Source organism: Andrographis paniculata, unplaced genomic scaffold (assembly GCF_009805555.1).
Source record: "Andrographis paniculata isolate CXL003 unplaced genomic scaffold, ASM980555v1 Contig80END, whole genome shotgun sequence".
Lineage (NCBI taxonomy): Eukaryota > Viridiplantae > Streptophyta > Magnoliopsida > Lamiales > Acanthaceae > Andrographis > Andrographis paniculata.
Window position 1 is genome coordinate 513,742 of NW_026137618.1, and position 23,877 is coordinate 537,618.

At 38.6% G+C, this 23,877-nt stretch overlaps 2 protein-coding genes across 3 annotated transcripts; one reads left to right on the forward strand and one right to left on the reverse strand.

Moving 5' to 3' along the window:
• Nucleotides 1-7,548: 7,548 nt before the first annotated feature.
• On the reverse strand, nucleotides 7,549-13,600 carry LOC127240937 (uncharacterized). 2 transcript variants are annotated; one of them, XM_051259806.1, is made up of 7 exons: nucleotides 13,487-13,600; nucleotides 13,071-13,307; nucleotides 12,387-12,626; nucleotides 9,868-9,979; nucleotides 9,599-9,773; nucleotides 8,766-9,006; nucleotides 7,549-8,000 (listed from the first exon to the last, which is right to left on the reverse strand). In XM_051259806.1, exons 2-7 carry the CDS (start codon nucleotides 13,252-13,254, stop codon nucleotides 7,708-7,710), a joined length of 1,245 nt encoding a protein of 414 aa, XP_051115763.1. In that variant the 5' UTR covers nucleotides 13,255-13,307; nucleotides 13,487-13,600; the 3' UTR covers nucleotides 7,549-7,707. The 2 variants fall into 2 exon arrangements, with proteins under 2 accessions (XP_051115763.1, XP_051115762.1); XM_051259805.1 differs by having other exon boundaries at nucleotides 13,463-13,591.
• A 9,364-nt stretch (nucleotides 13,601-22,964) lies between these two features.
• LOC127240886 (uncharacterized) lies at nucleotides 22,965-23,591 on the forward strand. Its single transcript, XM_051259736.1, has one exon. The coding sequence runs from the start codon at nucleotides 22,965-22,967 to the stop codon at nucleotides 23,589-23,591; it is 627 nt and encodes a 208-aa protein (XP_051115693.1).
• Nucleotides 23,592-23,877: the final 286 nt, after the last annotated feature.

Sequence of the window (23,877 nt, forward strand, 5' to 3'; positions counted from 1 at the left end):
GAGTTTTTTATTACTCTAAAATATTCTTGCACGGACAATCACAATAAAAAGAACATCATACATCATAAATTATGTATTAACTCCAAAATATCTATTACTATGATTCACCAAATGATATGTCATGTGATATTATCTTATGTAATAGTTTCATCCATCCTTGAATAAATAGTTGGGTGATCTCATAGGTCGTTTCAAAAGTATTTGCTGATGCATAATAACATCTAACAAAGTGGGGGTGATGAAATCATCTCACAATTGTTTGATCCAGCAACAATCGATGAGAAATCTTCAATAGATACTTAAATACCCTTGTTCACAAAAATTATACCTATATATGAATATGAATGCTTCCATACACTATTATGCAACTTTTTATTAGAATATGTATACCTCTGGTCATAATGAATATACCCCAAAACATAAAAATATACTATTATTTTCATTGTAAGAACTCTGTCAAAAAATTTAATGCCCGTATAAATAAATACAATTCATGCTGAGGTAATTTTAGGTAAATGATGGAGGTACACTATGGGTTAGTCTACCATAACGAGTACTTATGGCCTCCACAACAAACATTATATGCAGCTCAAAATTATTTCGTAGGAGAGCATAACTGGCTTTGTTGAAAACGGACACCCATTGTTTCTTGTTGTACATTGGATATCTCTGCACTACCTATAAAAAATATAATTACATTGTTGTACATATTATAATAAATGACACATATATTCAACACATACTTGAGTGCGGAAGTTGTTCATTGGATGCCGGAGACAATATTTATGGTAAGCTTCAAAAAATACGAAGGGGGTGGACTTTAGAAGTCCCGAGTGTCTCCGAAAAAAATGTATTATTTCCAATTATATCAACCATCAATATGAAGAATAGAATCTAACGTTCAAAAAAATCATTCTCAATTTTTGTCATTTTCGGTAGACCCCGCTGCATAGCAATCAGCTTTTATCATTATTCAATATACAAGTATATGAAATAAATGTCATAGTTCATAAATAAGTAGTCGTAGTATTTATCAACAAAATGAAGGTATTGACAAAAAAATACAACATATAATATCATGCAAATATGGCATAAGAATAATAAAATAGGTATATTACACTGAGAACAGATATCCTGTGAAAATGCATACGCATACTAGAATGAAATTACAACAACCCTCGCAAAACTTTATTCCTATACATACCTTCATAGTAAAAGATCACAATTAATATAAAATTAGTAAGTACTACAATCATAATCTCGTAATAGGACAACCGTCAGAAATACTCACCGAAAAAAGCTAAAGTGAACATCTCATTGTTGCATGAGTTCCAATCATCGTCTTCAATGTTCTCGCCTGAGTTGTGATCCTCGTCTTCAACTGAACGTTAGTGCAATCAATATTTGGCAAAGAATGATTCTCTGCCACGACCGCTCACAACACCATCGTGATTAACACATAAAATTATCGCACCAAAAGAACATCATATTCTAAAATTGAACCTTCAACTTACCCATTTCTCTTTCATGTGATTGAAATGTGGATCCAACATCGATCACAAAATTGTCTTGCAGTTACTCTGTTGCACGAAGAAAACCTAACCCAGACTGGTATGATTGTAATTAAAATTGATTGACAAGGGCAATATTGGAAAATTTAGATGAGTGGGGAGTTAGATGCAAAAAACATTTAAAAGTAGGAAGTGCAATGTTTATGAAATTTCATTAGGGAGTGAACTTAAACTTCAAAATAGTGATAAGTATTTACTTTTGATTTGTTGTTATTATTATTAGGGACACTTTGACTTAAATACCTTTGAACTTAAAAAGTTCAGTCCCTCCTCATTTTGTAATTTCTCTGCACTCCTTACTTTTTTTTATATTTTCAATTACATTTTACTCATCAATACCCATTTTACCCTTGAAATTACCATATAATATAACAAATATTGTATATACTTATGTTATTTTTATATAAATATACATTATCTAATTACGTACTTCAAAATTATTGTGTCGTACCAAGAAATGTTTGAGTCTTGTGCCTTAAATTTTTATTTATGTACTAAAATTAGTTACAAAAATTTAAAGGTAAAAACAAAATAGAATCATAATAGAATCCACCATCCGAAGTTGTTGACGTTATATTTCTTCTAAACTATTATCCTCGCACGCTGCCCCTCACCGTCAAAGCCCCCCACCGAAGTAATCATCGCCGAGCCTCCCCAATTGAACTTTTGCCGCCGTCGATTTTTCAACAATAAAAAGTAAAATCCGAAAATAGAGATTATCTTCGAATTTGATATAATTAGTGCCTGAGATTAGGAATCTCTAAACACTGTAGGATACATAAATAAAATAGGAAAATAAAACTACAGACTGGAAAATAAAGTGGTGATCCCCAAAGGCAATTCTTTTGAATTTGATGTCGACTGAAGGTGCTTTGTTAGAACAGACCCGAATCCTTAAATAACCCCTTAAAAAAACGGTTTGAACCGCCGTCTGGTCGGTTACAGCAACCGCTGTCAACCGCCCACCAAGTCCTCCTCTGTTGACACGTGTGTTAACCGACTCACCAACCGCTCTCGCCAGTTACAGCGCTCAACTGACTCGGCCGACCGCCTCTGAAAACCTCACCGCCTTAAATGAGCGGCTGGTCCGACCGGCTACTCAGCCGCCCAAAATAACCCCTGACTCCTTAGACGGATTGCAGGCCAACCGACCAATCCAGATACTAACTGGTCACTAAACCAAACGAATCCTTGGCCGCCCCACCAAGCGACCACCATCTGGTCTCTTGTGCGACCTCGTATCGTCTGTCTCATTCTTCTTCGCCCGACCTCACTTGGTCCGACCTGCGTAATAACCGTCCTTCTTCGCCCGACTTCCTCTTTCGACCGACCGCCGTATCAGCCGTCCTTCTTCGCCCGACTTCCTCTTTCGACCGACCTCCGTATCAGCTGTTCTCCGTCCAACCTCAATTGGTTTGACCGCGGGCCAACAGACTACGGACCATCCGACCGGGCCAACCGACTGCGAACCATCCGACAGCGAATCAACCGACCGGCTCCGTTTTCCTTATCTCCTTAGATGGACAACTTGTTCGACATACTATCCTCTTGACAGACCTCCGCGTCTGCCTATACTTTTTTTTTGCCCAACCTTCGTCTTGACAGACCTCCGCGTCTGCCGATACTTCTTCTTTGCCCGACCTTCGTCTTGACAGACCTCCGCGTCTGCCGATACTTCTTCTTTGCCCGACCTTATCACATCTGATCTCCGTGCCCGACCTTGTCCTGTCCGATCTTAACGCCCAACCTTATCACGTCTGATCCCTGTGCCCGACCTTATCACGCCCGATTTCTGCACCCGACCTTATTACACCCGATCTCCGTGCCCGACCTTGTCCTGTCCAATCTTAACATCCGACCTTATCACGTCTGATCTCCGTGCCCGACCTTGTCCTGTCTGATCTTAACGCCTAACCTTATCACGTCTGATCTCTGTGCCCAACCTTATCACGCCCGATTTCTGCACCCGACCTTATTACACCCGATCTCTGCTTTCTCCCGATGAGGCCTTTTCCTTAATAGCGTTTCGTACTCTCCTTTTAAGATCCCATAGTTTTTTTGTGCTCAACAGCTTCAATATAAACGAGGGAGACTATTGATTCAATTCAAATATGCTTAGTGAAATCAATAGATTACTTGTAACAAATTTCAACGTTCATCCATGTCTAAGAATTTGATTCCAGGATCACTACATTAACATTCATATTTACCTCAGGCAGGGCTTCAATGTATCAACCTCGGATAGGTCTGAGCCAATGGTACGTAACTATATGATGAATCAACTCTTTATTTACTTTTTTTATAATTTAATAGTTGTTAATCATATTTAAGTGGTGATCGACTGATAACACGAGAACTTAAGAGAACCAAAAGACTAAACTTTATTGATAACCAAGGAAGAACTACACTTCCCGACCAAGCCGAAGCTGTGAAACTGAAGGAAATCATAATACTAATAATGTCTCAAAATAATATTTAAATACTAGGGCAAAACAACTATGGGCCTAGGCCCAACCAACCTAACAATTTATTCAAAATAATCAAATTAGAAAATAACGAACTGAAGTACTTAATAATAAACTTAGCCTTCAGGTCATTGCCACAATTAGCCCAAAGTGCACTTGCTCTTTCTTCCCTTGTCGTGAATCAACTTTTGGTTGCGCCCACCGCGTATCAACTGCCTCTCCTTTAAGAACTGCCTTGGCCTCAATGTAGGAGGTTGGGAACTGAGCACAGAACTGTTCCTCGTCGATCCAAGTTGCATCATTTAGATGAAGACCGTGCCACTGAATCAAGACTTGAGGAACCATACTTCCCGCATGTTTGATCTGTCGTCTGTCCAAAACAACTTTAGGATCGTAAACAAACAGTTGCTTGACCTCTAGGTTGTAGGGTAAATGAGGCTTTACTGGATGATTGCCCAACACCCGATGAAGTTGAGATACATGAAACACAAGATGGATACGGCTAGTAGCTGGCAAATCCAGCTTATATGCGACCTTTCCCATGCGGCGAAGGAAGCGGAATGGTCCATAAAATTTGGGCAGGAGCTTGTGCTGGGTGCCCTGACGTAAGCTGCCTTGGCGATAGGGTCCGACCTACAAGAATACCAAGTCACCAACCTGGAAGGTGAGCTCACGGCGATGGGCGTTGGCTGCCCGCACTTTGCGATGTTGAGCACGCTCCAAGTGGTGTTCAACTGTAGCAGAACTGCCTCGTGGCCGCCAAGTAACTCTGAAGCTACAGCAATTCGGCATTCCTCTGGCAAGAAACTATGCAGTGTGGGTAGTGGTCAGCCATAGACGGTCAAGAAGGGAGTAGTGGCAGTGGAAGTGTAGAATGAGGTGTTGTACTATAACTCAGCAAATGGAAGGCATGTTGCCGATTTTTGGGGTTGTTTCGAGCAAAAACAACGAAGGTATGTCTCTAATGTGCGGTTCAAGACTTCAGTTTGGCCGTCAGTTTCTGGGTGGTACGCCGAGCTGCGCAAGGTCACTTGCTGTCCCGCCAAATAGTACTGCATCTTCAAGGCTTCCCAATCCATCTGAATTTTTCCTAATGTCCTTATCCATGCGACACCCAATATTATATCCACCCCACCAAGAGGAAATACGTGACAGTCTGCCTACACTTTTACTCCATTGATCTGTATACTCAATTTCTAGCAGAGTCCCGTACTTGCCACCTTGCGACCATCGCCTAGTACCACGTTGAATTCCTGTGTGGCGTCTACGTTCAATTTTGCATGTGAAACCAATTTTTGGGAAATAAAATTATGGCTTACACCGTTGTCGATTAGTACCGTTACCCTAAATCCAAAAAAGACTACCACGGACACGCATGGTTCGGGGTCCAGACAATCCAGCCAAGGCGTATAAAGGAAGGACCCCCTGCGTTGTTTCCTCCTCGGGCGATTGGTCACTTTCCAAGGTAAGTCCCGCTTCCTCAGTAAATTTGTCATCTCTCATCTCCCTTAACTCCGCAACCCAGTTGCCTAAATCATCCTTCACCACAACATTGCGATATTTACTTTCGCATTTGTTTACACTTGTAACAAAGCCGCTTCTCTTGACACTCGTGATACGCGTCTCGACTTAATTTTCTTGTGCTTCCCTTTGAAGAAGGGGTTGAAGTGACTGATCGTTGCCCTCCCCCCCCCCCCCACACAATATTGTTGCTAGTTGAATGGCGGTTCTCTACCCCTCCAACTGTGTTTGAGGAGATAATGCTTTCAGCTCGCCCAACCAAGTTATTTCGTAGGTAAAATTCTGCTGTAGATCCATTTTTCAGCTCCCATTCAATGCTTCTGCTTACGCGGATTGCGGATTCAGGATCCGGGGGCTCCACTACCCTTAACATATTTCTGATGATTTGTTTCAAGCCCCCTAAATAATACCCTAAGGCCTGCGCTTCTGTCAATGGTTGAGCCTGAGTAGGAAGTTGAGTGAATAAATTAACATTTTCATCAACATAACTTGTTTGCCTTAACGTTACCATCTTCTCATACGGATTCCCCATGAATCGATCGTCAAACCTAGTAACCAATGCCTGTGAGAATTCGATCCTGGAGGCAGAAGCATGCTTCATCATATGCCAACGGGACCAATGGAGCGCCATATCTTCCATCGCCACTCGCGCAAGACTCACCTTAATCTCCTCGGGGACTCCGTGTAATACGAAGTGTTGTTCGGCCCTAGCAACTCATCCCAAGGGGTCGTGGCCATCAAAGCTAGGGAGTTGTGCATCCTTAAGCTTAAAATCAGTTGTCGGAGTAGTTCATGTTCCTCCAACATCCTTAAACAGACGTGCTGCCCCGCTGATGTCAGCAGCCCTCGTCGACGAATCTACTGCCTCACCTCCTCCCGCCATAGTTCCCTGCGCCGCTGAGCCCCTAATAGGTGTGATGGGAGGTCCATGCGGGAATAGCCCAAGAATCGTATCCCGCATGGCTGCTGAAAGTTCTGTCTTCAGAGTATCCACTTGTCGATCCACCTTCAATTCGAGGCGCGACAATCCTTCATGTTGTGCTTCCTTGCCTGTTCGAATTTCCTCCAGGGCTTTCTCCAAAGCTTCAATGCGTTGCATATTTGTTAGCGTCATCCTGCTCTGTTGAGATCCAGCAGGTCGGACCAATTTGATAACACGAGAACTTAAGAGAATCAAAAGACTAAACTTTATTGATAACCAAGGAAGAATTACTCTTCCCGACCAAGCCGAGGCCGTGAAACTGAAAGAAATCAGAATGCTAATAATGTCTCAAAATAATACTTAAATACTAGGGCAAAATGACTATAGGCCTAGGCCCAACCAACCTAACAATTTATTCAAAATAATCAAATCATAAAATAAAGAATTGGGATATTTGATAATAAACTTAGGCTTCAGGCCATTGAAGTATTTGAAATGCACAAAGACAACAACCGTAAAAGATGTATGCAATGTAGGTAAGTAGTTTATCCATCCATCCATCACAGTTAAAGATATATGCAAAATAGGTAGGTAGTTTATCCATCCATCACAGTTAAAGATGTATGCAAAGTAGGTAGGTAGTTTATCCATCCATCCATCCCCTAGTTTGGAACGAACGAGGAAGGGTTAATTAATTTGCACAAAAAAAGGTGTTCACATGACGCGATATATATTTAACAAGAACCGAACCGTGGAAAAGAAAGAAAACCAAAAGATATGATGGAAGCAGTCTCGTCTCTTGATATAGTTGTTGCTTGCTTGCTTGCTGTAAAAACTCCCATTCCCATTACATCTGCTCTTAAAGGTTCACAAAAATCGAACTAAAAAGTCTAATCAAGTTTCACTCTATGTTTGTCACACATCTAGTATTAACACATAGAAATGTTCTATAAACAGGTCCAACATTTATTATTGTTATTATCATTATTATAAATTTTATTAGATAATCCACACAATAACATGTATTGTAAGGATGAATCGCTATCAAATAAAAGCCAACCAAACAGGATTTCAGCAAACAGACCAAACCCACCCCAGTTTTGCACATTTATTTCAAAGCGCACACACAGTTATGACATTACACCCTTTCGGCCGAAATGTTCCAAAACAACACCAAACATTCGACATTTATGTCTTCAAAAGTTGATTATATATACATACGTATGAATCAGAATTCCCTGTCTGGGAAAAGGATAGGCGCAACGAGAGACCAGACGAACAAAGCAGCAGTAGCCCAACAGGTGACAATGCGAACCCACACGGATGGCCACCCCACGTCAACCAATCTCCCACTCTCACCCACCGAGGTTGACCAACCCGTAAGAAGCATGGCAGAGTACATGCTGGCTAGAGAGAAGATTAAGTGGAAAAACGAATATGAATATGTCACTGATTTTGGCTTCTCTTCCTCCTCACGCTGCTCGTCTGCCTTGTCCAATGGTAGCAACGGCTTTTCGGAACCTTCACATACAGTATACAACACCTCTAGGTTAACTTAGATTTTTGCAGTAACCTTCAAGTTTAAAGGTTAAAAATTATAACAATCCATGAGGAGACATCGTATTGTTTCACTTCCCATCAAAGGCAGGCAAGATATTATAGACACGGAAAACTTGGGAATTCAGCAGGGGAATAGTCCCAACTATTTCGCCTTCACATTTTGGAATAACAAGCTTTTGTCATGTTAATGAATTGATGTGTTGTGTAACTGTATCATAGCATTGTACTAATGTCTAAAGGCTCGTTTACTATACATGAATAGTTGATATTTTGCTAAGTACATAAAAACAAATATGAATTAATCATGCATAATAAACAAAGTATAGAAGTATGACTGTTCATCTATACTTTTAGAATTACATCTTCAAAAGCAAACTTTTCCAATAGTTCTATATTATAAAAAAATGTTGAAACTAATTTACATAATTTGAATGCAGTGCTGGTATGTATTATAAGGCACAAATATATGGAAGAATAAACCTAGTAAAAAGTGGGGAACACAGAATTCTGAGGAGTTATGATGCTATAAGTGAATAGAGAAGAAAACTTTCAAAGTATGATCTTCATTTCAACTTAAATTTACAATTACAGTTTTGTTTTGTGGGGATATTCTAGCTTTAAGTCATTGTGCAAGATGACTAAAAGTGATGACTATACTGTAACAGACAATCAAGCACCTTACCGACTACTGAAAAAATACAGTAGGAAGAAAAACATATAAAATACCTGCTCGGGGTGAGCTTGGGGGGGAAAGTAATGTTGTTGAAGATCCAGCACGGACAGCAGAGTAGACAACAGAAAGCACTGTTGTAAGCAGTCCAAGAGCAAGACTACCCGATGAGACTGCTCTAGAATGCTTGTGAAGACCATTACACTCATAATCCCTAGGTTCACTGGCAAGCCCACTGTAGGTGAGGTACATACAATACATTGAGAGAACTGAGGCAGGCAGAATGCTTCCGCTTACCTAGATTTTAAATTAAAAAATTGTTGAAGATAGTATGCATCAGATATAATATAAGACTAGAACTACACATCATCTCAGTTCTACATAGATAAATCCTTTCAAAATCTAGTCATGCGGTCAATTCCGTCAGATACATGCATAGCTTTTTATCATTTCTATTCAGTTGATTGTTTTCTTATGAAAGTCAAATTACGCCTTTTCCTTTTCTAATCTTTCTCAAGTTAGTTTTTGCAAACAAAGTAAGAATAACTATCATTGCTATGCATTCTTTGCCACCAACCAACCAAAACTTTATAATGATTTGAAGGTCACTCTTCCATAGCACTTGCTAAATTAATTTTTGTATAGAAAACTTCAATAGGTCATACGAAATACAGGCATTACACTGCTATAGTCTTCAGGAAAGTAATAAAAGATTTAAAAACACTAGATTCTGGCAAACATAACAATACTTTATATCCCTTTCAGTTTCAGAAAATAGTCAAATAGCTCAGCTTTACTCTGCACAGTTAATTCCTTACAAAACGGAATAAGCACCAGCAATTTAAAATAGAACAGGTTCCTAGTGAGTAAAGGAAGTTCAGTTACTTACTGATGGATGCAATGTGACAACAGCAAAGGCGAACACAAAGATCAATGCCATAACAATGAAGAATGTGTTCAGCCCACAATCATGTCCTGAAGGAGTGAAGAGATAGAAGAGAAGTCCAGAAAAGGAAAAGGTTGCCACATAGCAAACAAGGGAAACAACAAGCAAAGCCATGTACCTGCAAAATCACACAGAAAGTGACACAGATATTTAAATTTCAAAAGCGATCAATCATCGCTTCGTGAAGACGATCTCAAAATATTAAAACATACCAAAACTGCTCATCATATCCAACCCATTTGTCATTCCATCCATGAACAAAATCCAGCAGAAGAACAACTTGAACAAGAAGGAACAACCCTGAGCCAAATTTTGATATTGCCTCTGCATTTACAAACATATATATAAACAAAAAATGATCCAAAAACGTAGATAGAAACAAGAATACATGACTGGATATCATATGGCACAGTACAAAATAAGTTCTTCCATGTGAATACTGAATAAAATGAGTGGATACTACTATTTGCATTTCAATCAAAAGATGTAATAGGCTATCTCTGCCCAATGTAGATTATTGATAGTGTACACAGGGAACAATTATTTTAGGGTGTGTTTGTTTGGGGGTTTGGATTTTGAATTGAGATTTGAATAGTTAAAATTTTGAATTTAAATAGTTGTATGATGTAATATAAATAGGTGTTGATGTGATGTTTTAAACGTAAAATTGATTTTTAGTATAATATAAAAAATGAAAAATGAGTGTTTGATTTGATGTGCTTGGGGGAAAAAAAATGGGATTAATAGTAGAAATTAAATCCAATCCCCCAAACAAACACACCCTTAGATAATAAAGAATTATATCAATGGAAGTTCAGCATCCAATCGTCCCCAAGTTACTAGCTTATTTCAAAGAAAAAAGTTGAAAGAGGGACAAAAAAAAAAGGGGGAAGGCTTCATCAAATCTTCTACTATTATTTGGATGGAAATATCTTTAGGAAAAGGAACAGGCAGCAAAAATAGCTTCTTTACTCGCAGAAGATCCTGCCCACCTATGGGTGGAAAGTACTTCATATCTGTTTCATTGAAACCTCCTGATAAACCATACAGTTGAAACTGAAACATTCTTTTCTTTCGACAAAGTCTTCAAACATGCAATAAATAACATCAGTTCAGAGAAATATACCCCCATCACATCCTTATTTCAAGCTTTTAGATAAAACAAGAATACAAATGCTTTAAGTGGTTAGCTTTTTCAATCCATCCACCATAGAACAAGCACACATTTCCAAATATAGTAAAACTTCAAAAAATATTGCTAGCTTTCATACAAAAGATCATGTCTCAACTATAGCTCAATCTTTACTGCTAAACTAATCAAACTAAGAAATGTATGTACAAACATACACAGTCACACACATTTGAGCAAAAATGCATCAATGATATGCTAAAACTCATCAATGCTACCCAAACTAAAACATCATCCATTGTCACATATACGCTATTAACAGGTATATATATAGATAACATTAAGTTGATATATGAAACCAATATAACAAACAAAAAAGATATGCACGGGCCAGCGTGGCTATTTACATAAATACATACTTTTTGCCACCACCTAACATACAATCTGAATGACTCTAGTTCACAAGAAAACACTATAAAGGTTCTATTGCTTCCAAACGACACATCGTACAAATGTTCACATGAAAACATTATAAAGGTTTTATTGCTTCCGAACGACACATCGTACAAAATGTCATTTCAAAATAGCCTTTCTAGTAAGTTAATGAACTAGTAGATTGAGTTGTAAGACACACTCCACTTTCCAAGGGATATTTCTCCCCCTAATAAAACAAATTGAGAAACTTTGTGCTGTGCTTGTTGATCTTGAGTAATCACATCCTGCTTCGGGTAAGAATGACACATCTTGGTGGAGATGTAAGAGGGTGAATAATATGTTTATCAAACAAGTGTAGTTTAAAGTGAAAAGACCAGAGTCAAACAACCAGTTCAAGTGCATTGGGAAATGCGCAAGGAGTTGAATAGTTAAGTAAATCAAGCAATTCATCTACTGCACGCCACATGCAGTGAGATGATGCATTAGTTAAATATGGACCCCACTGACCAATATCTAAGAGAAAATATTTTTAAATAAAACAAAGCAATTGCTTTTAGATAAAACAAAAACTGAATTAATGCATAAACATAACAAACACATGGGTACAACCACTGGTCAAGACAATTAGATAAGTTAAAAGTTCAACTTATATGTAATCATTTTAATTTGTCAGCCCATACTTGACAAGAGTTTGATTTCCCAATGGGGGCCAAACATGGAACCAATGTAATGAAAATTCGGTGTGTTTCTTCAACACATTCTCCAGCCTCACACCGTCACTTCCTCATATTCTCGAATAGTTTTCACTCATCAAACTTCTATCCAGAAAATAATATCTTGAGTCAAAAGCGGCTAAAACAAAGTTTGCAGGTCATTATCAGATTGAAGTTTCACTAGCATCTTGAGGAAACTAGGAAAATACTAACATATCCATAAGAATAGCTGCTCAAGCGCAGATATAAGCTAACCAAAGTCCAAGTCTGGTCATAAGTTCAATGATTTCTCAACCAAAAGACAATAGAAGTGGTTTTTCTTTTCATTCTTTCTCTCTCTATCAGAATGCAGTTTTTTCCATAAGGATAATCCACTACTTCATAATTTCCAAACCAAGGAGTAATAAAAGGACAAAACAGCAAAAGTAAAGATCAATTGAAAAAGAAACCTCACCATAGAAGCTGATGACACCATTAGGAACAAAGAACATCAATATCACCAGAATACACCAACAAATAATTTTCATCATCCAACCACCATGGTGGACACTATCACGAGGATCCTTCTGGTTCTTCACACCAATCATGAAAATAGCGAGGATTGTGAAGAAAAGGAAGTTCCCCAAACTGACTCGTAGAACTGCATCGGTTTCAAACCACTCCCTATTTGGTGTCTGGTGAAAATGGTTGATCCCTTCAAAATTGAGATAAGAGTTTGTCAAAATAAATACAAACTAAAACAAACAACAAGTCAAGAATGAAATTGAAATGAACATGAGCTTACAACTCTTTCAAAATTATCTCAGAAATTTAATATTTTTTATTCTAATATATCATCAAATTTTATAATTCAAGCACATTGCTATGTAGAAAAACACACAGAAGTACATGTAAAAACAATCTCCTCTTCAAATAATACTATTTACCATTGTTCATTTTAAATTTCAAAGCTATCTAATGGGATTTATCAACTCCTTGAAAACCAAATTTGTTGATTCTACTCAAGAACACACAAATTTTCCTTAAATCATCAATCCTAAGTGAGATCGCATGCATTCCATTAACATAAAAATATAACAATAGCTTGATATATTCACCTAAAAATTTACAGGACATAATAACAAAGAAGAATACATACAGGGAATCTTCTCCATGAGGGGAGCAGCAACCTCTCGAAGAATCCAGGCGACAGTCAGGGAAAGAGCGAACAGTCCGCAGTAAGCAATACGTGCCGAGCGGCGGCTGATCCCTGAGACAGCTGAAGTGCACGCATGGCAAGCGCATGACGCGCAGCACGAGGCTAAACATGTAGCCGCCCACATCCTTTTCGACACAACCTCAGGGATCAAGGATCAAATTGGTTCGAGGAATATAACTGTCGGATCAATTTGATGGATCAAATATTGTTTGAATTGAAAACAAAAGGAACACAACCCACCCAAATCAAGAATTCGAAACCCTAACAACAAAAGACACCGATCAAAGGGAAAATTAAGAATCACAGAGAACAAGTAAACGGAGACGAGATACTTTGAAATATCGGCGCAGAGATACCTAGCTTCCCTGCAAAGAGGAGGATTTGATTGAAAGCGTCCACGGAGGGAGGTGTGCTGCGACTTCTTCCTTCCTCTCTCTCTCTCTCTCCTTCTAATTCGATGGTAAGTCATTGCCAAAAATTATCACTATTATTATATGTTTGTGAAGAGAGAGAAGAATCTCATTCTCCACCCTCTCTCCGTGTAAACCAAACAAGCCCAAAATAAAACCAAGCCGGCCCACTTTCACTGGACCCACTGAGATTAACATTTATTATTATTATTATTATTTGGATCTAATTAAACTTGCTGAGGCCGGACTGTCCATACTGGAAAACATTTCAGGCCTAGACCTATAAATAATAGTAGCCCAAATCAGGCTTTTCACCCAATTCGCACCATCATATTCACTCCACATCCAATCTATTTTGGCCAACTTCAAATACAATTTTCAATTTCCAATTCTTGTATATCTACTCTCTACACAATAATTTATTTTTCTGTGCTTTCTTTCCTACTCTTGTAAATTTGTGTTTTTTTTTTTTTCGATAAATTGGAGTAAAACTCCTCTGCACAATAATAAGTTAGGATTCAGTCCTTATTTTAATATATTTAATCTACACTATCCACTTTAAATAATTGATTTCATCGAACTTTCTACCCAATCCTTAACTTCTCTGTTTTACCCTCAACCTCTGTCCTCCTCCCCCAATTTTTTTTTTTCGCAAAAAACTAATGTTTATCGCGGCACTTATGGCATCTCCAGTGAAGATCCGTTGTCTCCATTCTTCTGATTTTCGATCCATTATATTCTTTAGCCCAATTTGCTTAATATTATTTCATGATGCGGTGAGTCATCGGGTAAGAAGTCTAACTAAACAGCCAGTTGCGTGCAGACTTCCTTGTTGTCCCAGTTGATGCCGGTCCACGACGTCGCCGCCCTGATGCAGTGCCGCGCTGAGACTCGGTCTGCAGTCGACTGCTCATAATCAACCAGTGCCCGCCGTACTGCCACCTACTTTGCGAGCGCTGTCAACGCCAACTGCCTCTGTCACGCCCAGGTCTGTCGGCTCCAACAGTTGCATATTCACCATTGTCTTTGTGTAATTTACAGAAGTTTATGAAATCAGTACTTATCAAAGGTTTTTCTGATTTTATTTATCAATTTTTAAAATTTTGGATTATGAATTGGTTGAAGTTCGATTAGAGTTCGTGCTTATTTTTGTTGAAATTATTAGCTATCTAAATCTTATTAGGTATAGGATTTTAGAATTGATGATGTTCATTTGTTTTTTATGAATTATATTTGTTTAGAAAGTTGTGATTGAGCTACATGGTTTATTCATCGGTTGGGCAATGGCTACATATTTATATTTATGATCGAATGTTCTTTATTCACATATAATATACAATTTTCAAACTAGTTATCGATATGAGGACCGTTATGAATACTACAAACAAGATTTTTATTTTAAATTCTTACCTCACCGAGTTGTTGTGCTGAAATTGAAATAGAAACACAATCTCATTCTTACATTTTTCAAAATTATTGTAGCTTAAATCATTAAGCCTTTCAATTTCATCATTATCATGGGCTTTTATATAGAGCATGATTGGTATTTGATATTGTTGTAAAAGAATTTTGCACAAATTTAACTTTAACAAAAATATAAATGGTCTTGTTGTGAAATGATTTTGCACCCATCAACCTGGTACCGACGCATGATAGTAAGATTTGTTGGTTTTGTAATATAATTGTAAATGGTGAGGTAAAATTGTTGATTTCTGTGTAGGATCTATCGGTTTTGATGGAGAGGGAAGAAAGAAGTCTGAAATTATTTCGATGAAGAGTAAAGAAACTAGTTTCAGACACAACCGACGAAATTGTAACAAGCGGATATCGTAGAACTTTTAAATTTGTAATTTTTTGTTTTGATAAGATGTGAGTCAGTCATTTGCTGTCAATGTGGCTTTCATGTAAAGAAACAACATTATGAGCCGCTTCAGATAAAACAGTCACAAAAATACAATCGTTTTAGCCGTTTTAGACACAAAAGAAGTTGTAAAGAGCGGGTATTGTAAACTTTGTAAATGGATAATTTTTTTAATAGGATGTTCCTTTTGATGTGTAATTACTTTTAGCTTTTTGGATATAATGTATTATTGTAGGTAAAAATACAAGACCAGGAGTGTGGTTGCATAGAACCACATTTTTAATTTCTATGTACTGTTGTATATGAACACAACCGACGGGTATGTGACAATTGTCTTTTATATGTGATACGATGACAACATAGGTTTTCAGAAATGTAACAAAGGTACACGAATGACCGGTGAGTCAAGTTTTATTATTTGAGGGAGTATATAGTTGATGTTTCAAAGCACATTGACGTGTTAGCATTACCAACCTTATTAACCTAAATTTATGCTAATTAATTATCCAAATGGGAGAAAGTAAGTGTTAAATTGTGGCACTTGTTAAACCAATAGGGAGATTATTATAAACTCTTGTTCTAATCGAAACCTATCAAGCTCAGTTTGGTCCTTGAGTAAATCCACACAAGTATTCACAAAAAGTATGTAAACTTATGTTAATTAATTTTCTAAAAGGAAATAAGTGAATGTTACATTGTGTTGCATCAATTAGACCCGTACAAAGAGGATTATGAATTCTTATTTTTGTCGGAATTTATTGAGCTCACTCTAGGTCCTTTAATACATCCACATGAGCATTAATTTGAAGTATGTAAGTATACAATTACCCACCTATATCATAAGGTTGTATTTGTTGAAAGAAGCATCCAAATTGATTCCACTCTTGGGCCTTGGAGAGGTTTGTTGGGCTAGGCCCAATCTTTTCCTTATGGGCTTGACCCATATATATATATCAAAGACATACATATGAGTAGTTGTACGAATGCCTACATGATATGACTTTTGTACCATTTTTTCATTTATTTATTGTTTAGCTTTGTTGTGTTGGGTTGTAAAAATGCAAGTCTTCGAAGTCCTAGAGTGTCATTTTGCTTATATTTTGTACTTTTGGTTATTGATATTGGATGTTCTCGAGAGTTGTGTTTTTTCAATTCCATTTACTATTTTGTAGTAATTTACTTGTACAAAATATATTAATATGGATATCATTTTGTACATCGTAACGTTTTCTGTAATACAATAACTTAGTTACAATATTCTAATGCTACTATACATAAAAAAATGCATTTGAAACTAATGCAGGGGTTTTTGAATTTGTCGGGCACGCAAAACAAAAAATATTTTCGTCCGACTGGACGGCTGATCTTACAGAAATAGAAGACATCCGATTTTTGGCAGTCTCAAATGGTAACCAACCAATTTCCTCAAATTCAAAATATAAATTAAAAAATTAAAAAATCATTACCAAAAATTTAATAATTTTTAAAAATTTCCTTGGTTGCACAGAAATAAAAATATATATTTATATAATTTATTATATTTCTTTCTCTCATTTATCTATCCCAACCGACAATCTACTAGACGGTTCTCCTCCTTCTCATTTGACCAATTCAACATATATATTATTTATAGATATAAAAAACATATATTAATATAATTTATTATATTTTTTCTTCTCCTCTTTCTATCTCAACCAACTACTTACTGGACGGTTCTCCTCCTCTTTGTCATCCGACCAATTCAGTATATATATCATTTTGTAGAAATTTTTATTAATAAAATAGAAAAAAAATCATCCAAAGAACCCAACTGGGTCGAGCGACCGCCTCTGGGGACCTTACCTCCTTAAATGGACTTAACGAATAACCAAACGATTGACCTACCGACCAATCCAGATACTAACTGGTTGCTAGACCAAACGACTAATCAGTCCCCCACTCGAGCGAACACCATTCAGCCCCTTCAAACGGCCGAACAACCATTCGTCCAGACGATTCATTGATCGCCCAATCAAGCGACCAAATGACCGCCCAATCAAACGACCACCCAGTCCCTTCAGACGGCTGAAGAACCGTCTGTCCAAACGACCAACCTATCAGTCGACCAAACAATTCATTTAATCACCCCATCAACCGACCAACCGACCGATCTTTCAAACGACTGCAACGCCGTCCGACCAAACGACCGACCATTCACTCACATGATTAACAGCTCGCCTAATCAGGCGACCGATTACTTGGCCTTTCCTTGAAATGAGCCTTTAGAAGCCCACTTCATTTTTGACCGACCTCCGTATCAGCCGTCTCATCTACCTCTTCCCCCGACTTTCTTTTGTCCGACCTCTGTGTCTGCCATCTTATCTTTCTTCGTCCGAGCTTATCTTGTCCGACTTCCGTGTCTGCCCTCTCATCTTTCTTCGCCCGACCTCCTTTTGTCCGACCTCCGTGTCTGCCATCTCATCTTTCTTCGCCCGACATTATTTCTTCCGACATCCATGTTGTCCCTCATCTTTCTTCGTCCGTCTTCCTTTCGTCTGTCGCATCCTTCTTCGTCGGACCTCATTTACACCGACCTCCTTGTTTGTCATCAGATCTTTCTTCAGCCGACCTTACGTTGTCCGACCTCCTTGTCGGCCCACATCTTTCTTCGCCCGTTTTCCTTTTTTCCGACCTCTGTGTCGTTCGTCTTATCCTTCTTCGCTCGACTTCTATTTTGACCGTCCTCCGTATTGCCCATCTCATCCTTCTTCATCTGACATTATCTTGTCCGACCTCCTTTAAGACTCTGCTACCATTATTATTATTATTATTATTATTATTTGTACTCAACAAGTTAACTTTGCAAACACAATATAAAGCTACTATGTATCCTCAATGTCGATATAATATTTCTTTTTTATGTTACTTGAAATACGTTATGACAACACTGTCTCTGTTGTTTTCCCATGAAAACAACAAATGATTACAATCATTCTATAGATCTTCAAAATAACACATCGTACTGCCCACTATTTGCTAGCACATTCCCAACCACATGCCTTCCGGAAATCAGCTACAATACTGTCTCACAATACAACACCATTGCTTGTGTGTCACAGTCTAACATTATTATCTGTAACACCAAACTGTACCAGGCTGACATCGTAATTATTTCATCCATCTAAACAACCTAACCTCCACCGAAACACGATCATAGCTAACGAGCGTTGCGTTCTTACTCATTTCTTAAGATAAGACGTACCGCATTTTCTCAAGCGCCTATACAGCTAGCTAATGTGTTTGTTCCAGCTGCAGCCACCGCGAATGCACATGGGGTAAGTGTGGAAACCGACCACGAATCGGGAGGCCGCCCAAGGGTTAAGCCAGGCCGTTGGGCAAGGTAAATAAGATCCGACATGGTTCCAATAGGCCCCGCACATCATTGCCTGCTGATATCAGCCCCTCTAATCCGCCCCCATTCGTCACACTTCGGTTGTGCACAGAATTACGGCCACCCACCACATCAACTGGCACACGCGGGTTTCCGGGCCACTCACCACATGGCAATCACGTCACATGCTAACACAAGCCTAGCTCTGCCAGCCACCATACAAGCTGACTGCACGGAAAGCAGACGCCGGCAAATCTGCAACTCAAACTTTACACGCCAAGTTATTGTTCATTCTATCTCCAAGTAGTCTTTTCACTCTGAAATTATTTTTTCTCGCAATATTATTTCCTGCTATCCACATTGACTGCCGTACAAGCAATTTGTTCAGTCTATGATTTTTTTTCTTTAAGGGATCTCCCATCTACATCTAACATGTTGCAATTCTCCCTTACAGGAATACTAAAGTAAACTGAGTTTGTTTTGCCAATGCCGTGTCGAAATGAACTCCAAAGCATTTGAAGACGTCTACAGTGTTCCGAAGATAGATCGCAACCTGTGGCCAGGGTACCCCAGGCATCTACAATGCCGTGGAAGCCCCCATCTGTTCCGCCCTGCCTCCATTGCGGAGCCATACTTTTCTACCGTGAAACGGGTTCGTTCTGCTGTGCTCGTGGCAGCTTCTCTTTAGCACCCTTGGAAGTGCCTGGAGTCCTCAAAGATCTTCTGACGTTCAAACCATCCATTGTCTAGCCATTTTTACTACCTTTATTCGTTCATACAATAATTCGTTTGCCTTCTCAACGCTCGGCGTCAAATACGATCTTTCGCTTTGCCGTAATGAACAGAACGTGTATGTTTTCCGTGTCAATGGCATAATGCATCACTATATCAACCCACTTAAATATTATTCGGACAACCCTCGTCACTTACAACTATATTACCAGGATTCGACCGATGAGCTGCGTGCGCATACAGAGAACTACCCAAATTTAGATCCATTTTTAATCGCTCTTCTGATGTCTCTTACACAACTTAATCCATATGTTTGTTTTTTCAGGCAGTTGTATACACTTAACTATTTAAATAATTACTGCATTTATTTGAGTACAAAAGAACATCTAGATCAGAGAGTTTATAATCGGCCCACCGTTAATGCCATTGCTATTATTTGGGAAGATGGGCGCGGGCAAGAATCAGATATCCATCGTGATATACAAGCATCAGATGGGCGATCGGCGTCAAATACCCAGTGCAATATCCCTTTTAATACACCCATATGGGCAGCCGGGATGGCATCAAGATATCGTTAAACAAGGGAGTTGTTCCAAACAAGCCACTGATGAATTTGCAGGTGCTTTTTACAATAGTGTCATGACCAGCCAATCACGGATCAATTGTAAGTACTTAAATTCGTATATTTTTTTTGGGTGTTTCCATTCTATTCGTGCAATAAGTAGCATCCGTCAAGTAAGACGTGTCTATTGTTTCCATGTGACAACATCTAAAAAAAGGAGAATGGACAAAACCCATGTGTCCATGCAGGAATATTATTGTTACCGTCTACAGATTCGCCTGCAATGCCCAGGAGTGCTTCTACACAGTGGTCGCCTATTGCAGCAATATACTGTTGACCAATATATCAAAATTGAAACTCACAGACTAGACTTTTTCAGAGTGGAGCAAGCACAGTCAAATATCTGCCGAGAAACACTCCAAGGAGTTCTGGACGCTTATCATAACGAAAATGAACATAATCTTTCTATGGTTGGAAAACGTATGATGTTACATCCATCATTTATAGGGGGGCCACGGAACATGCAACAAAGATACATGGATGTCATGGCACTTGTTCAACAATTTGGGAAACCCGATTTTTATATTACTATGACATGCAATCCGCAATGGCCGGATATACTAGCGCAGTTATCCACCTCAAAGGACACAACAAATCGACCTGATATTGTCGCCCACATATTCCGTATAAAAATAGAAGAACTAAAGCACGACTTACTTAAAAAACATATTCTTGGCCATGTGCAAGCATACTCTTATGTTATTGAGTTTAAAAAAAGAGGTCTTCCACATATACAAATCTTACTAATTATGCATCAAACAATCCAAACTGAAAAGCCCTGAATCGTATGACGCCTATATCTCAGCTGAATTGCCAAACGGAGAGACATAAACCTATCAATATAATTTAGTCTGCAAACATATGCTCCATGGGCCTTGTGGTTTAATGAATGTAGACAATGTTTGTATGGCCAACGGTAAATGCAAAAATCATTATCCACAACATTTTCACAGTGAAACATCACATAATCCAAATGGTTTTCCTTCATACAGAAGACGTAATAATGGTTCAACCGCACATGCACGAGGAAAAATTTTGGATAACCGATGGGTCGTCCCATACAACCCTTACTTGATTAGTAAATATGATTGTCATATAAATGTGGAAGTCTGTTCGACTATTAAACTTGTCAAATACTTATATAAATATATTTATAAAGGACATGACCGAATAGCATATTCGGTAGGTTGCTCTGAACAAGTCAATGAAATTTCAGCGATTCAAACAGGTAGATGGGTAGCCCCCCTGAAGCATGTTGGCGAATATTCAGCTATACATTGAATGAGATACATCTTCCAGTCCTTGCTCTTCAACTACACATACCTAATTATCAATATACAATGTTTCGCGCTGATGATCCCGTAATAAACATTGTGGACTCCGAACTACCAAGATGCACTATGTTGACCGAATATTTTAAAATGAATGCTCATAACTCGACTGCCCAGAGACTCAAATTACTGTATTGGGAATTCCCACAACACTTTGTCTGGGATCAGTCTACACAGAAATGGCATGAAAGACAGCGAGGATTAACCATAGACAGAATTGTAACAGTTCATCCATCGGAGAAAGAGAGATATTACCTTCGTATGCTTCTGCAACACCGACGGTGCCCTACATCATTTGAAGATCTCGCAACAATTAATGGGACAATTCACGAAAGTTTCCGGTCAGCATGTGTTGGATTAGGATAACTTGACTCAGACCTTGGAATTGTAGAATCTCTTCAAGAAGCATCTCAGTTCAAGCTGCCTAAAGCTTTTGCACAACTATTTGCTACAATTTTGATTTTCTGTTGCCCTGCAGAACCGCAACTACTTTGGGACAAATTCCATATATTCTGCGTAGCTCAGTGCAGCGTCTTAAGTGAAGCACAGCCTGCCTGTTTAGAGACAATGGCTGCAACTACTGTAAATAAATTTTTACAAGCCCTTGGCACACAACTAAAAGACTATGGAATTACAGGAACACAAGTGGCAAATGCAAAATTAGAAGAGACGATGCACAAACATGATCATTCTCAGGACCTACAACTATTCCACAATCTACCATCTCCCGACAGCTTGAACGAAGAACAAAGATGAGTTTTCGAGATCATTATTGGGAAACTCAGATCCCAAACTGGATTCATATGCTTTATTGATGGCCCAGCAGGTAGTGGCAAGACATACCTATATAAAACAATTCTTCGCCATGCTGCGTTGGCTAACATTGTTGCTATCCCAGTTGCCACCTCTGGAATTGCTGCATCGTTGTTGCCTAATGGCCAAATTGCGCACTCCAAATTTAAACTCCCTCTCGACCTGTCTGAGAACATTTCCTGCAATATTTCTAAACAATCTAATCTAGCCAAACAATTAAGACAAGCTTCGCTTATTATTTGGGACGAGATTTCAATGGCAAGACCTGAACTTATAGAAACTCTGGATAACACACTACAAGACATATGTGATTCACGCGAGGATTTTGGTGGGAAAGTGGTTATATTTGGGGGCGATTCCGACAAATAACTCCAGTTATACCAAATGGAACAAAAGAAATGTTTATAGAAGCAAGCCCAGTATCGTCGCATTTATTTAGGAAGGCAACGAAGTTCTATCTTAAAGTTAAAATGCGAGCGAAAGAATATTCAAAATTTGCAGATTTCGTGGAATCGATCGGCAACAACACATGCTTAAAAATGACAATGGAGATGTCAAGTTACCTTCCACCTGCCTGTTTCCCTTAGGCTTCTCCAATATAAACGTTTGATTAACATAATCTATCCGCTGAAAACAAGTCACCGACCAATCCAGATTTCTTTGTCAGACGCTCGATTCTAACTACAACAAATGAAATGGTAGATCAAATCAACAATATTGTATTGCCCATACTTCCTGGAAACACTCTGACATCTATTGCCCATGATATGACTAAAGATCTAAGTCAACAGCCACATTATGAAGACTACCTTTCTACATTAACACCTAACGGTATGCCTCCGCATTCTTTACATCTTAAAAAAAAGGAGCGCCCATTATGCTACTACGAAACCTCAACCCATCAAATGGTTTATCAAATGGAAACCCGTTTGATATGCAAAACCATTTCACGAAACATCCTCGAAGCTAAAATTATTATAGGCCCTTGCTCTGGTCAGACATGTCTCATTCCTCGTATCCCCTTAGAACCCAAGAACGTGAAGCCGGCCGGAATAGATTTTACGAGGACACAGTTCCTAATAAAGCTGTGTTTTGCCATGACCATTAACAAATCACAGGGGCAAACGTTGGATCGTGTAGGCGTCTACCTGCCGGACCCTGTATTCATGCATGGGATGTTGTACGTGGCCTTCTCACGCGCCAAATCATTCAGATCCTTACATATAGTTGTCCAGTCATTAGTGTTGTCCGGCACAGTTGTTGAGTGGACAAAGAACATTACCTACTCGGAACTTCTTTGTCTGGCCGGCATCAGCCTGTAGATGTGTAAATAATGTATGCCGAATGGTTAAACGAAGAATACAAACTCAGTTTTCCAATCAGTTATTATAATCCTTTCTGTTTGGACACATATATGCTTCCATGCTACTGTGCCCAAAAAAACCCGCCACGACATCTGTTAAAGAAAATGTATGAAAAAATATAACTGCCAGTACTTCAAAAAAAGGGCTTAGTTTATAACTTTCGAGGTGTGTTACTGTTGCTATCGTTGTAGTTAAACCGCCTACTAAATCCTCCTCCATTCACACGTGTCTTTATTCTTTAGCC

Excerpts from the sequence above, each read along its gene's own strand:
- LOC127240937 (XM_051259806.1), bottom strand. The coding sequence starts at position 13,254 with ATGTGGGCGGCTACATGTTTAGCCTCGTGCTGCGCGTCATGCGCTTGC. Across the intron at positions 9,980-12,386 it reads TGGTGTCATCAGCTTCTATG|AGGCAATATCAAAATTTGGC; the intron begins GTGAGGTTTCTT and ends TTGTAAATGCAG. Across the intron at positions 9,007-9,598 it reads TTGTCACATTGCATCCATCA|GTAAGCGGAAGCATTCTGCC; the intron begins GTAAGTAACTGA and ends TTTAAAATCTAG.
- LOC127240886 (XM_051259736.1), top strand. The coding sequence starts at position 22,965 with ATGGTAGATCAAATCAACAATATTGTATTGCCCATACTTCCTGGAAAC.